General features: G+C 40.0%; 4 protein-coding genes across 4 annotated transcripts; 3 read left to right on the top strand and 1 right to left on the bottom strand.

Moving 5' to 3' along the window:
• The first annotated feature begins 230 nt into the window (after nt 1-230).
• On the top strand, nt 231-4,765 carry LOC140787288 (biotin carboxyl carrier protein of acetyl-CoA carboxylase 1, chloroplastic-like). Its single transcript, XM_073136138.1, has 7 exons — nt 231-681; nt 2,360-2,407; nt 2,493-2,662; nt 3,144-3,474; nt 3,837-3,908; nt 4,394-4,459; nt 4,571-4,765. Exons 1-7 carry the CDS (start codon nt 523-525, stop codon nt 4,592-4,594), a joined length of 870 nt encoding a protein of 289 aa, XP_072992239.1. The 5' UTR covers nt 231-522; the 3' UTR covers nt 4,595-4,765.
• A 1,517-nt stretch (nt 4,766-6,282) lies between these two features.
• LOC140785996 (expansin-A24-like) lies at nt 6,283-6,525 on the bottom strand. The gene has a single exon (XM_073134157.1). The coding sequence runs from the start codon at nt 6,523-6,525 to the stop codon at nt 6,283-6,285; it is 243 nt and encodes an 80-aa protein (XP_072990258.1).
• A 1,030-nt stretch (nt 6,526-7,555) lies between these two features.
• Nucleotides 7,556-9,771, top strand: LOC140785815 (flavonoid 3'-monooxygenase-like). Its single transcript, XM_073133844.1, has 3 exons — nt 7,556-8,247; nt 8,360-8,755; nt 8,982-9,771. The coding sequence occupies exons 1-3, from the start codon at nt 7,723-7,725 to the stop codon at nt 9,627-9,629; spliced, it is 1,569 nt and encodes a 522-aa protein (XP_072989945.1). The 5' UTR covers nt 7,556-7,722; the 3' UTR covers nt 9,630-9,771.
• An 812-nt stretch (nt 9,772-10,583) lies between these two features.
• Nucleotides 10,584-12,061, top strand: LOC140785816 (PLASMODESMATA CALLOSE-BINDING PROTEIN 2-like). Its single transcript, XM_073133846.1, has 4 exons — nt 10,584-10,890; nt 10,992-11,231; nt 11,330-11,363; nt 11,479-12,061. The coding sequence occupies exons 1-4, from the start codon at nt 10,839-10,841 to the stop codon at nt 11,729-11,731; spliced, it is 579 nt and encodes a 192-aa protein (XP_072989947.1). The 5' UTR covers nt 10,584-10,838; the 3' UTR covers nt 11,732-12,061.
• The last annotated feature ends 810 nt before the right edge of the window (nt 12,062-12,871 follow it).

Raw genomic sequence — 12,871 nt, 5'->3', positions numbered from 1 at the left:
ATTTCTCATTTTTTTTATTTTATATTACATTAAATATATTTATTACACCCGTTTTAATACAAAAAAAAATATAAGAATAATTATTCTTAAAATAAAAATATTATTTTAAAAATAACTATTCTAAGAGTTGACTTAATGCAAAAGCCTAATAATATGAGAAACAAACATTTTGTTCATTTTGTTTTGTTTTTTTTCTTTTAAACTCGAATGCTGTAGAAATTACTTGCTTTGTTGGACCCATTTGCATCAGGATGGCACGTGCCTCCATCGAAGCCCAGAAGGGCGGAAACCACAATGCCAATTAGAGTGGGCTCCACTACCTGATCTCTCGATCTCATCGATCTCACTGACACGGACGGCTGAGATCGCATCACGTCTCTCCATTCAGTCCATCTCATCTCGCTTCGTTCCCTCCGCCCTCCTCTCCTCCTCCTCCTCCTTTTAACTTCCCTTCATCCTTCTCATCTCTAAAGCTCTCTCTCTCTTTCTCTCTCTTCCTCGATCTGAGAGCTCCGCTCGTCCATGGCTTCAATCACAATCCCTTGCCCCAAGTGCTCTTTTGCCGCCCGGGGCCGCTCGTCCCGGCGAGACGCGTTGCAGCAGCAGCCGAGCTCAATCGTGCCGGTCTCCAAGGTCGGATCTTCCTGGATTGCTGGATCTGGAAGCTTCTCGCTGTCGCATGTGAGTTTGCTCTTTCGATCTTGATTGCTTTGTAATAGGAGCGGAGGAAATTGGACTAAGATTGGATTTTGAACAAGTTGAAGGGTCTTAATTGCGGATTTCTTTGTTTAGTGGGTGAAAGATGGAAGTTTCCCGGACATTTCTGTTTAAATCTGAGTAAATTCCAATATAGTTTGACTTAGGGGTAGTTTTTGCGCATGAGCTGGTTTGAGTAGAAAGAAGGACAACTCATTTGTTGTCGGACACAGTTCCGTGAGTGTAGAAACGTAATTTAAATGTTAATTGGGTACATGACGCTGCAGAACCGACATTCTAATCCTGCATTTGCTAAAAATCAACTTTCAAATTTTGGATTATTTATGTTTTTAGTCGGAAGATTTACTACTTTTAGTGTAAGTAACATGTAAAAGTTGAAGATGACAATGGATCAATATATGTTTAGTCCCCACAATAATGGCAAACTAAGGGTGTACATCTTATCTTCACATTTTGGAGTAAGTGTAGATGTAAAACCTTCCACCCTCGAGGTGGATGTCCAATCTATCCAATGCACAAGACTCCTACCAAAAATGCCGGTTCGTGGAGTGCAAGATGCACACAACCTTACCCCCATCACTTATGAGTTTATTTAGGGCTTTAATCCATGAAGACTTTGGGTTCACAATAAGTGATCCCCTTTTATGACAACAATAAAAAATTGCTTATTTTTTCTTCTTGCTTTGTGTTCCCTGTAGAAAATATTCTTCTTTGTCTATTAGAATTTCGTTTGTTGCTTTGAAATTGAAGAAGTGTCTTTCATTAAAGGAAGTGTTGGTATACATATTGCATCCTACTTCATCCCAAAAGCTTAAGCTCATAGGACTAAGTCTAGTTTTAAGTTTTAACATATTTCCATCTTCTCAACGCCTCCCCATACTCCTAAGAAATGCCTAGCCCTGAATATCTTTTTGCTGCTGATACTATTTATTTACATGCTGTCAACCCCACCATAGTCAATGCTCTGCCATATATACTGCAACCATACTTTTCCATCTTCTCAAATCAATTGTTGCTCCAGTTATACTAGCTAAATCAGTTGAATTAATTTATATCTGTGTTAAATTTTACATCTTATACAATCTGCGACAAAAAGGTCAATTGACAACAGAGTGAATAAGAAAGTAACAAAAGAAAGAGAAGATGAATTAAGAATGGGAGGTACAGAGGAGGGAGAGAGGGAGAGAGTAAGGCCATGCAACATGAAAAAAAAGTGTGTTTTCCTCATTTGTGTGGTGGGAAACAGTTTCTAGTTACCACCATGTAAATCCTCTTAATCATCGATCAAACTATACCTGCATGTTTCAACAATTACCAGTAAGATATGATTGATGGCTCAGCTTTGGTTAATTTTTATGTACAATCTGCATCAAATGCTAGAAGGGACTAACATGGATAGTGTTGGCCACTTAACGAATAATTGCTGTAAAAAAGATTACTTTTAGGGACATTTATACTTAACAAATCTATAGTTATATTCTTAATGGTTGACAATGAATCTAATGATATTTTTTTTTGTCTGTCAGTAAAAACATATACTAGAAAAAGAACTTTGGAAAATGAGAAAACATGGTATGATGTGCACATCTGACATCTCCTTCATTTCTCTTCCCCTTTGATGCTAAAGAATTCCACTTTGCAGGGCCGTGATGAGAGACAATTCCCTGTTCTTAAGGCCCAGGTTCAAGAGGTATGTACTTGCTTCAGTTTGATTCTTCATCCTAGTAAGTAAGATAAACATTCTTTTACTTCCTATAACTACATCTTCTTGTAAGGTTTCTATCGAGGGTTCTTCAAACTCTTTGCCGACAGCATCAGCCAAGGAAGATACTTTAACATTATCCAAGAAAAAAGATTCTGACATAGCAGATGCATCTTCCAGTCAAGCTCCTGTACCAGAGTCTGCCATATCTGCATTTTTGGCTGAAGCTTCACAACTTGTTATGTAAGAATACCCCTCTTGCTTGTAATCATCAAGAAGAGCATGGGAAAAAAAATCAGGGATCTTTTCTCTGTAATCCTCAATAGGAAAATGAAGAAATGTGAGAAGGTCCTTGCTGTTGATATAGAAGACATCCAATTGGAAATCTAAGTTTAAGCGCATTGCAAGTTGATGATCAGAGGGATCTGCATGTTATGGTAGATCATTTTCTAAAAATGGGTTGACTTGCTCACTGAGAAAATGCTATTCAGTATGGCAATGTCTATTAGCTCCTGAGAAATTAGTCTTGACTCCACTATTGGCAGAACATTTAGCTAGCTGTTCATTCAGGACTAGAGAGAGGAAGCCTACTAGGGTCTGATCGGCTCTTATAGAGAACATATTCTTTGTTTTTTTTATATATAATCTTATAATAAATCATTTGATCCATTTGTTAAACATCTCTTGTTTCTTTTCTTTTTCCTTTTTGTTTTCCTCTGAGCAGGCTTGTGGATTCAAAGGATGTAACCGAGTTGCAACTAAAGTATAATGACTGCGAACTTATCATAAGAAAGAAAGAGGCTCTGCCACAGCCTGTTCCTCCTGTTCATCCCATGATGATGCAACATCCACAGGTCATGTTTCAGTCACCCACTCCCATGCCTCAATCTGCTCCTCCTGCACCTTCAAGTCCTGCTGCAGCAGCTCCTGCACCAGCACTAGCCCTTCCTCCTCCTGCAAAAGGAGGAAGCAAGTCTTCACTTCCTCCTCTCAAATGTCCCATGGCTGGGACATTTTACCGAAGCCCAGCACCTGGGGAGCCTGCATTTGTGAAGGTAGCCTTCCTACTCATATGCTGCCGATGTATGTCTTTCCCTTTGCATGTTGCAAATATTCAATGTGTGCTATAGCTCTATTCCTGTGTCTTTGTTTGCATGCATGAACAGAAAGTGTTTTTTGCTTCTTTTTGAAAACCTCTCCTGCATAATGTACAACTTTGCCCCTAATTGTGTATATATGTACCCGTGATGCATCTGTTCATGTGTAAGTAATTCATCAACCATAAAAATGCGTCCGCTCATATTCTTCTCTTTTACTTTTCTCTTTCTTTTCCTCAAGGGATATTTTTGGTGTATAGTTTTTTGTTGCATATATTGAGTGGCAAGCTATACCCATCTAACCCTTGTGTGCTATTCAGGTAGGAGATAAGGTGCAAAAGGGACAGGTTGTCTGCATTATTGAGGCCATGAAATTGATGAATGAGATCGAGGTAATCTCCATCTAACTGCATTTCATTTTGGTTTCTATAATCTTATAGTCGGTCCCCATAGTTATTAGTCATGAGTGCATTATCTTTCTTCAACAGAGATGACTACTTCCTATTTTATGTCTGGCCCTTCAGCTGAGAAAACTTTCATATATCCAGGAAATCATCTCAAAATTGTAATTGTTCAATGAACTTGAAATATGGATGAAATCATTCTTTTTCTTTTGTTTTTCTTTCTTATAAAGCTGTGTATAATATTAGAAAAGGATGGAAAACTAAATCGAGAACCTAGATCATCATTCAACTGTTCTACTAACCAGTATCAAATACATGACTCTGGAACAATTTGCTCAAAAGTTATTCACTTTGAACTCAAAAAGGAGCGAAAGGTGTTTCAACTTTCAAATTCAAATATATGAAGAGCAGGAGGAATTCATTGAAATGCTTGTGCTAGGTTAGGCTGATATTTCATTCTCTCTTTGATGCAGGCTGATCAGTCAGGCACAGTTGTGGAGATAGTTGCCGAAGATGGAAAACCAGTTAGTGTTGACACGGTACATCTCTCTCTCTCTCTCTCTCTCTCTCTCTCTCTCTCTCTATATATATATATATAATCATTTTCTTTTTATCTTTTGTCTAATGCTCGCATATTTGACCTTTTGCAGCCTCTACTTATAATTCAGCCCTAAAGAAGACATTTCTCGGATTGTAGCTCAGAACAAATTACTTTACGCGGTTTATCCCATCATTTTTATTTCTATAAGAGTTTCTATTTATCTCTGTACGAGTAGAAAGGAATCATTTCATGGTTTTATCGTGGACAATAAGATTTATGTTGAATTAAAGAAGCTTTGGTGCCACAGATGGTTCACGAGAGATATTTATACTGATATTTATATCACCGTATACAAGACTATGTCCACGAGTTGAAATATATTTTGCTCTGAATGCGGACAGTATTCATGGTCATGTCATTACACGGTGTCTGCACTTGGGAAATGAGTTTAAATCATGCTCCGTCCTTTTGACAAGATTGAAAGAATGACAAGTTGGATTAATCCGTATAAATTTTTTGTTCAAATGTTTCAACGAATCAAGATACAAATGGGATTGAGTTTTCTAATGATCAAAATTACCCGACAGTCTTAAGACTTGATTTAACATGTTTTGAGTCTTTTTAGTGTCCGTTCTTATAAACATGATTGATGAAGTAGAATGTTATGGCAGATATGTAACTGATTATTTAATTTGGATAACATTTATTAAATTCCTATGAACTATATTTTTACTCTTACTAATAATCACCATTGTTTATGTATTATATTTGTACTTTTTATTGCCATAATGAATGATCCTTCTGGCGATTCGCAGTAATTTTTTTTTAGTTTTTTAATCAGTAAAAATAGGCTCTCAAATTATCAAAATGGTATTTCGAGATTTTTCAACTGATTTAGTTCTAGAGTAATGATTCGATACTAACCAATTAGTTATTAAAAATAATTTTTATCTCATGATAAGTTAAAAGGTATATAAGATATTTTACATATGTGACTAGATTAATCCATAAAAAAATTAAAATTTAAGTATTTTTTTATTACTTATCCTTGTAACAGTTTTCTTAATAATAGGAATATCAACTTCTACCAATTTATTATTATTTTTATTTTTTATAAAGAAATAGATAGCTAAGAGAGAAATAAAATATGTCTAATTTACTCTTATAATTTAAAAATATGATCGGTACTTCGGATTAATTTTATCTAGTATTATTTAATCTCAACCGTTCGATTAGGAGAGAGAAATCAATAATTCTTATTGAATCATTTGCCTTAATAGATTCTCAAAAGATTATCCCTAAAAAAAATATCACGTATCATTACGTTCTAATTTTTAATAATTTGCATATTGAGATGAAAAAAAAAGAGTAACATATCACATATATATTTTATATGCATTGTCTATACAAAAAATACACTCTAATATTAAAAAATAAAATAAAATACAGCACTTATTACACTTCATAAGTTTTGCTCATGCAACAAAAAAGAAAAGTAGTGCGTATATCCTCTCTTCTTCATCCTGTATTACCTCAAACCAAGGACAGCAGCCAAATATAATCAACTAAGGAGCTAACTGCCCTAACCCTAGAACTGCTATTGAAGTCATCAACCCTTGATCTGCTTCCCCTCAAAGGTTGGTCCAAAAAGTCAATTGGTCGGAGCCACATCGCCTGGAGCTACAAGCCGTCCCACCTCCGAGCTTCTCCACCTCCGTCCCACTATGGCAGTTGTCGGACCAGTTCCTCCACTTGTCCCCGACCCCCTCACCGGCCACCACTGCAGTCACGTCTCCTTCTCGCCCACGTTATACACCAGAACTAGCCAGAATTAGGTTCCCCTTTCACCTCAAACTTGACGCGGTGGACCCTTCTATACTCGATCGGCACAATACGGGCGCGGTAGTCCTTGACGATCTTAACGAACATCAGCATGGCGAGGTCGAACTGATGGTGACGGTGATGGTGGCGCTGGGGAGGCGCCAATGCGGGTGGACGCACCGAAACCCGAAGCACGCCGCAGGTGCCGCCGTTATTGAATAGGGCGGTGCTCAGGTGGGCCATCGAGACTCGAGAGGCTGTAGCCTTGCTTGAAGAGATCGCCGTAGCCACAGGCTCCCTCTGTGGTAGAAAGGACGTTTAAAAAAATGAGAAGAGTTCTACTTGCATGCATGTATATATATATATACAAAATATTGATTCTACGTCAATGTAGAGATATTAATAATTACTCCTTTGATTGCTACATGTGCATGCAAAAGTAAATGCTTTGAGTCTTTTGTATCAATGTCTTATAAATGAGCCAGATAATTAAATAGGATGTCTTAGCAGCAGATTTTTTATTAGATATTTGATTTCATTAATAATTATCATCTCTTTATGTATCGCAATTCTTTTTTATATTAAACACACCATCTTTTCATATTGAGTTTTTCTTTTTCTCAACCACATAAGACATTCTATTCATCAGGAATATTTATAAGGAATAAAAGGATGGGCTACGTCGTAGCAATGCAATAATTTATTTAATTGATAAATTTACGATATGAATTACTTGGTTGAATCTTAAATGCCGTTGAGAAGGTCATGATTTCAAATATGAAAACAACTTCTTTAAAAATGTAGATGAGATTAAAAATACCTTTTCTTCTGCAACCCTACTTACGCAGGAGTCACGCTTACTGGGACCTTTGATCGTTTCAGATGGTAAAGAAAGATAGCAAAAGATCTCGTTACCATTCCCTGGAGATTCAAGATTGGTAGTTAGGAAGAATGGTTGCTAAGAAACATCTTAATAGGCTAGGAGAGCATATACATATATGTACAATCTTCTTTGCTTTCACGAATTAAACACTAGTAGTGAGCACATGAAACAAAAGTGATGGTCTTAATCTTACTGTGTTTTTCTGTTTATGATGCACAGATGCAGTCTACGACAAGGGCTCGATTAAGAATTTTACCAATATATATATATATATACACACACACACACACACATTATATTGTATTATAAAGAAGAAGTTAAGAAAAATGATATACAATATTTGGTTGGAAGTTTAGTTGTTTACATACAAAACTTATCCACATGTTAACAATGGGAAGAGTGGCATCAAGATCAAGAGTATTATTTATCTACCAGTCAAACTTCAAAGCCCAAACTAACGATAAGGTGAGCTCCTCCTATCCTGCAAGCATATAAATAAACCCAAGTATCTCACAAGATCGAAGGCCAACCGACACTAAAGATCAAAAGTTGCATCCATGGCTCCTCTCTATCTCCTCCTCCCACTATCCTTGCTCTTATCCACCCTCCTCCTCTACTTATTCTTCTTCCCCAAGAATAAGAATAAGAATAAGGTGCAGCTTGCGCTCCCACCGGGTCCACCTGGCTGGCCCATCTTGGGCAACCTTCCCCACCTGGGCCCCAAGCCCCACCAATCCCTCTGCGCCATGTCGGAGTCCTATGGCCCCCTCCTCCACCTCCGCCTCAGCAGGGCCGACGTCGTCGTCGCCTCCTCCGCCTCCGTGGCCGCGGCGTTCCTGAAAACCCACGATGCCAACTTCAGTAGCCGGCCCATGAATTCCGGCGCGCGCCACATGGCGTACAATGCCCACGACATCGCGTGGGCCCAGTACGGCCCGCGGTGGCGAGCCCTGCGGAAGGTGTCCAACCTCCACCTCTTCTCTGTCAAGGCTCTCGAGGCCTTCCGCCTCGTCCGGGAGGGGGAGGTGGCGCGCATGGCGGCGGGGATACTGGGGACGTCTAAGCTGGAGGGGATGGTCGAGGTGATCGACGTTGACTCTTATTTCTCTTATTTATCTATACAAAGAAAACCTCCAAAAAGAGAGGAGAAGATGTTTTCCTTCTCTTTTCTTTTTAAAATTTTTTTATTGACAGCTGGGCCCGTTGCTGAGTGCGTGCACGGCGAACACGCTGTCGCGCGTGATGCTGGGGCGGCGGCTGTTCACGGCGTCGACGGCGGCGGAGGAGGAAGAGGTTCGGGAGTTCAAGGACATGGCGGTGGAGCTGACGAAGCTGGCCGGGGAGTTTGTGGTCGGCGACTTCGTCCCGTGGCTGGGGTGGGCCGACGTGGGTGGGGTGGTCAAGAGGATGAAGCGGCTCGCGCGCCGGCTCGACCTCTTCATCGACCGAGTCGTCGAGGACCACGTCGGAGGAGCGCGGACGGAGGAACAGGATAAGGACTTCCTCTCGGTCCTCCTGCGGCTCAAGGACGACGAAGACGGCATGGAGGGCGGTCAGCTTACCGACGACGAGATGAAGGCCATCCTCGTGGTAATTTTAATTACCTATAATATACTAACGTACAATATTTTTTCATATAACACCTTGCTTTTTAACGAAATTATAATTTATATCCTATATTTTTACTATTTATAAATCTGAGTCATATATTTCAGTAAATATGTGCAAAAAAATATCTTGAGTTAAAAAATAGGATGCGTTCGTTGCTGGAAATATTTAAATCGACTGATCCAACGATTATAATTAATCTCATCAGGATATGTTCGTTGCTGGAACTGACACGTCATCAAGCACGGCGGAATGGGCCTTATCCGAGCTGATCCGCCACCCGAAAATTCTTATGAAGGCCCAAGAAGAGTTGGACTCTGTGGTGGGTCGGGCCCGTCTTGTCTCAGAAGCAGACCTCCCACACCTTCCTTTCTTACATGCAATCGTCAAGGAAACCTTCAGGCTCCACCCCTCCACCCCTCTCTCTCTTCCCCGCATCGCCGCCGACCAATGTGAGATCGACGGCTACCATATCCCTAAGGGCGCCATCCTCCTCGTTAACATATGGGCCATAGCTCGCAACGCAAAATCATGGGCCGACCCACTCCAATTCCTACCGGAACGATTCTTGTCGGGTGGCAAGAACGACGGCATCGACGTTCGGGGAAATGACTTTGAGCTCATACCCTTTGGCGCTGGCCGGAGGGTCTGCGCTGGGATGAGCCTGGGCATTCGCATGGTCCAACTGATGACCGCGACGCTTGTGCAGGCTTTTGATTGGGCCTTGCCCATGGGCCAAGGCCCACATCAGCTAAGCATGGAGGAGGCCTATGGGCTTACCCTCCAAAGGGCTGTCCCTCTTGTTGTCAACCCAAAACCTAGGCTTGCCCCTCATGTCTATGTACCCAACTCTTAATTACTCCAGGGATACTACATGCACTACTATGTAATAATGCATGCATGATGTGCATACTGCGCTATGTTACGCATAAAACCCCTCCATATGACAGTATTTCTTCATGAAGTTAAACTCTATTGAAATAATAAGGCTTATGAAAGAAGCGAGTGATTAGTGAATGGGTTAATAAAAATCTCAAGTGGGGGAGCAAGCAACACAAACAAGGGAATTTATTCCTGGCGATTAACCAATCAAAAGTATGGAAGCATCTAAAAGGTGGGGGGAAAGGAGGATGCATGGGCCATGGGGTCATGCAAATAATTGTACCAAGAATTTGCATGCCAATGACAATTAGGACCAGCTCCAAAAGGCCAAATGCTGATGCCCGACCACATCAGGATAGGTGCCGACTACCAGCACTGCACTTCTTGGCTTGACAGCAAATCAATGAGCAAAAATTAACACAAAAAAGAAGACAACAGTGGTGGCCATTTGGGTCCCAGATCCACCAACCATTGAAACCATACAGATACAGGTAGGATTTTTTTTTCCCCTTTTCCTTTTGCCCTACAACAAATAAGAAAATTTGGTTTTTAGAAATCAATGTGTAATTCTTTTTCTTCGTCAGTGGTTTATTCTCAGATAGTATTCTCGAATTTTAAACCTTGTTTGTAGATTAGGTTTGTTTTCTAAATTCACGTATCAAACTAATTGAGAGAATATATATAGGGGGCTATGGAACACCTTAAAAAACGCTATCACTATCAGCAACTTACTTTTTTTTTAATCAGCGAATCGTCGTTCTTTGGTCCGTGTGTTCATAATAAGACGGTGATAAGCAAGAGTGGTGCTTTATACGAGATGGAGAACTACTTACTCTTCCAAAATAAGTTATTAGAAACTAAAACCTATTTTGTGAATAAATTTCAAAACTAAACCTACATGGGTGAGGGTTTCAGTTAACCTCAAGTCCTTCCAAACTGCACATATGGATGGGTTTACGACCGTTTGTACAAAGGGCTCAATGAAAAGCAAAAGATGGCATAAGCCCACCTTTCAAGGTCTCAGACTGGAAGGGAATATATTGGTAAATTATAGTGGGTAAAAAGGAGTGAGACCATTAGATATAGACACCCCTCCTTCCCTATCTCCCCCCTTCCACAATTTGGAGTCCAAAGAGTTCTCAAACACAACCTTAGACCCATCTCTTTCTCTTCTTTAAGACTCATGGATGCTTTCGTCCTCCTTGTCCTAATGCTTGCCACCGTTGGTGGTTCAGGTAAGCTATAGTCCTATTTATCATCATCATCGATCTTCTTCTTCTTCTTCTTCTTCTAGTTTTCCAGATGAACTGACTAAGATCTTCTTTTGTGGGAGAAGATGGTGCTTGGTGTGTATGTAGGCCTGATCAGAGTACTGCTGCTCTCCAGAAGACACTGGACTATGCCTGTGGAGCTGGTGCTGACTGCACTCCCATTCTACAGAATGGGGCTTGCTTTAATCCTAACACTGTGGTTGCCCATTGCTCTTACGCAGCCAATAGTTACTACCAGAGGAAAGGCCAAGCCCTTGGAACCTGTGACTTTGCAGGCACAGCCACACTCTCCTCTACAGACCCAAGTAATTAACCCTCTCTTCTCTTCTCTTCTCTTCTCCTCAAAGAATTAATCTCTCCATCAATTGTAATGGACTAACTCTTTTCCTTCCTTTCTTTGCAGGTGTAACTGGATGCACATATCCAGCAACTACCAGGTCATTATACTGGCATTATCTGATGAATTCCATTTTTTTTTTTTTTTGCCCTTCTTTTTCTTAGTTAATGGGAGATGATGACCTTGAGATTTTGAATTTTGTTTTCTTGGTTCAGTGCTGCAGGGACATCAACAAACACTCCAACCACAACAAGTAGTACTACTCCAACCACAACCACAACCACAACCACAACACCCACCACCTTCACCCCAACTGGGACTACAGGGACTGGAGGCATCCTGGGAGGACTAGGGCCCAGTGGCACAAGCAGCTTTGATGGCAGTGATGCAGGCTTGCTTCCAGGGGCTAGTTTGGTCTCTTTGTGCATTGCCATCTTCCTCTCAGTGCTTGTCTTGTTGAAGATTTGAGGAGAAGCTAGAAATCATTTTGCTGGCTGCTACTACTGCTACTACCGCAACTACTGGGCATGTGATCACACAGTGGGGGTCCATCCACCTGGAGATCTACATTCTTCCAACTAGGGTTTGTTGTTTAGTGGGCAAAAAGGAAGGGGATTTTGATTCCTTTTGGTGGGTGATGGGTGGTGTAAGATTGGTAGGGTGGCTGTCTCTTTCTTGATGGAACCTTGTCCTTGTCTCTTTTTCTTTCATTTTTTTTTTGCTCATCTTTTGTTGTAAATCTAGGGAGGAAGGAATTTATTAATTGAAATCCATATGGGTTACCACCCTCCCTCCTTATATTTTGCACTAAAGAACCCTTCACTAGTTGGCATGGTTTCTTGGGCTGCTCTTCTTCTTCTTCGTGAAGCCCCATACCAATTGTATTCCAAGTAGGTTAGCCTTCAATAGCCACATACCAACAAGAATAATAAATATACTCATATATAATATATAAATAGAGTATGGGCACAAGTAGAAGGAAAAGAAAATTCATCATAGTCTTACCCTCAAGATAAGACTCCTTATTCAGTGGTTACTTTTTTTTTTTTTATTAATGTGCAAATGGCATTTGGGCTCTTTCTCTGCCATGGCTTAGTTACCATAGCTGTTTTGGGTTCAATTCACATGAGAAAATTAAGAACCATTATATATATGGCCATTGGCCCTACCATATATAACTTGAATGACAAGAGTAGGAATGTTATCTCACCTAGTTTAACCATGAAGAAAATATTGTTAAGTTTGAGAAGAGAGTCAATGAATTCTGCAAGGAAAGAAAAAGGTGGGTCTTTAAAACAAGGAAAGAAAAGAAAAAGGTGGGTGACAAGAACCACAAGCAGAAGGAGAAATAGTATGTGAATGCAATTGCAGGCATATCTCGTGTGGTTTCGCCTAATTTTAATTTATATTTTTATATTTCAAGCATTTTATAATTTTGGATCAAATCATAACGAGTATATTTTCATTCATATTTAACAATATAAAAAAAAACTATCCATATCTTCTTAAATTTTAATTATAATTTAGTGAGAATAATGAAGTTTTTTATATCTCCCATGAACAGGTGATTACTTATTATAACTTAGAGTTAGGACTCGGCTCGGTAAG

Source organism: Typha latifolia, chromosome 4 (genome assembly GCF_019914945.1).
Source record: "Typha latifolia isolate L0001 chromosome 4, TyphaL0001v2, whole genome shotgun sequence".
NCBI classification, from domain to species: domain Eukaryota; kingdom Viridiplantae; phylum Streptophyta; class Magnoliopsida; order Poales; family Typhaceae; genus Typha; species Typha latifolia.
This window is presented reverse-complemented; position numbering and strand designations above follow the sequence as displayed.

Excerpts from the sequence above, each read along its gene's own strand:
- LOC140787288 (XM_073136138.1), top strand. The coding sequence starts at position 523 with ATGGCTTCAATCACAATCCCTTGCCCCAAGTGCTCTTTTGCCGCCCGG. Across the intron at positions 2,663-3,143 it reads GAAGCTTCACAACTTGTTAT|GCTTGTGGATTCAAAGGATG; the intron begins GTAAGAATACCC and ends TCCTCTGAGCAG. Across the intron at positions 3,475-3,836 it reads GGGAGCCTGCATTTGTGAAG|GTAGGAGATAAGGTGCAAAA; the intron begins GTAGCCTTCCTA and ends TGTGCTATTCAG.
- LOC140785996 (XM_073134157.1), bottom strand. The coding sequence starts at position 6,525 with ATGGCCCACCTGAGCACCGCCCTATTCAATAACGGCGGCACCTGCGGC.
- LOC140785815 (XM_073133844.1), top strand. The coding sequence starts at position 7,723 with ATGGCTCCTCTCTATCTCCTCCTCCCACTATCCTTGCTCTTATCCACC. Across the intron at positions 8,248-8,359 it reads AGCTGGAGGGGATGGTCGAG|CTGGGCCCGTTGCTGAGTGC; the intron begins GTGATCGACGTT and ends TTTTATTGACAG. Across the intron at positions 8,756-8,981 it reads AGATGAAGGCCATCCTCGTG|GATATGTTCGTTGCTGGAAC; the intron begins GTAATTTTAATT and ends TAATCTCATCAG.
- LOC140785816 (XM_073133846.1), top strand. The coding sequence starts at position 10,839 with ATGGATGCTTTCGTCCTCCTTGTCCTAATGCTTGCCACCGTTGGTGGT. Across the intron at positions 11,232-11,329 it reads ACTCTCCTCTACAGACCCAA|GTGTAACTGGATGCACATAT; the intron begins GTAATTAACCCT and ends CTTTCTTTGCAG. Across the intron at positions 11,364-11,478 it reads ACATATCCAGCAACTACCAG|TGCTGCAGGGACATCAACAA; the intron begins GTCATTATACTG and ends TTCTTGGTTCAG.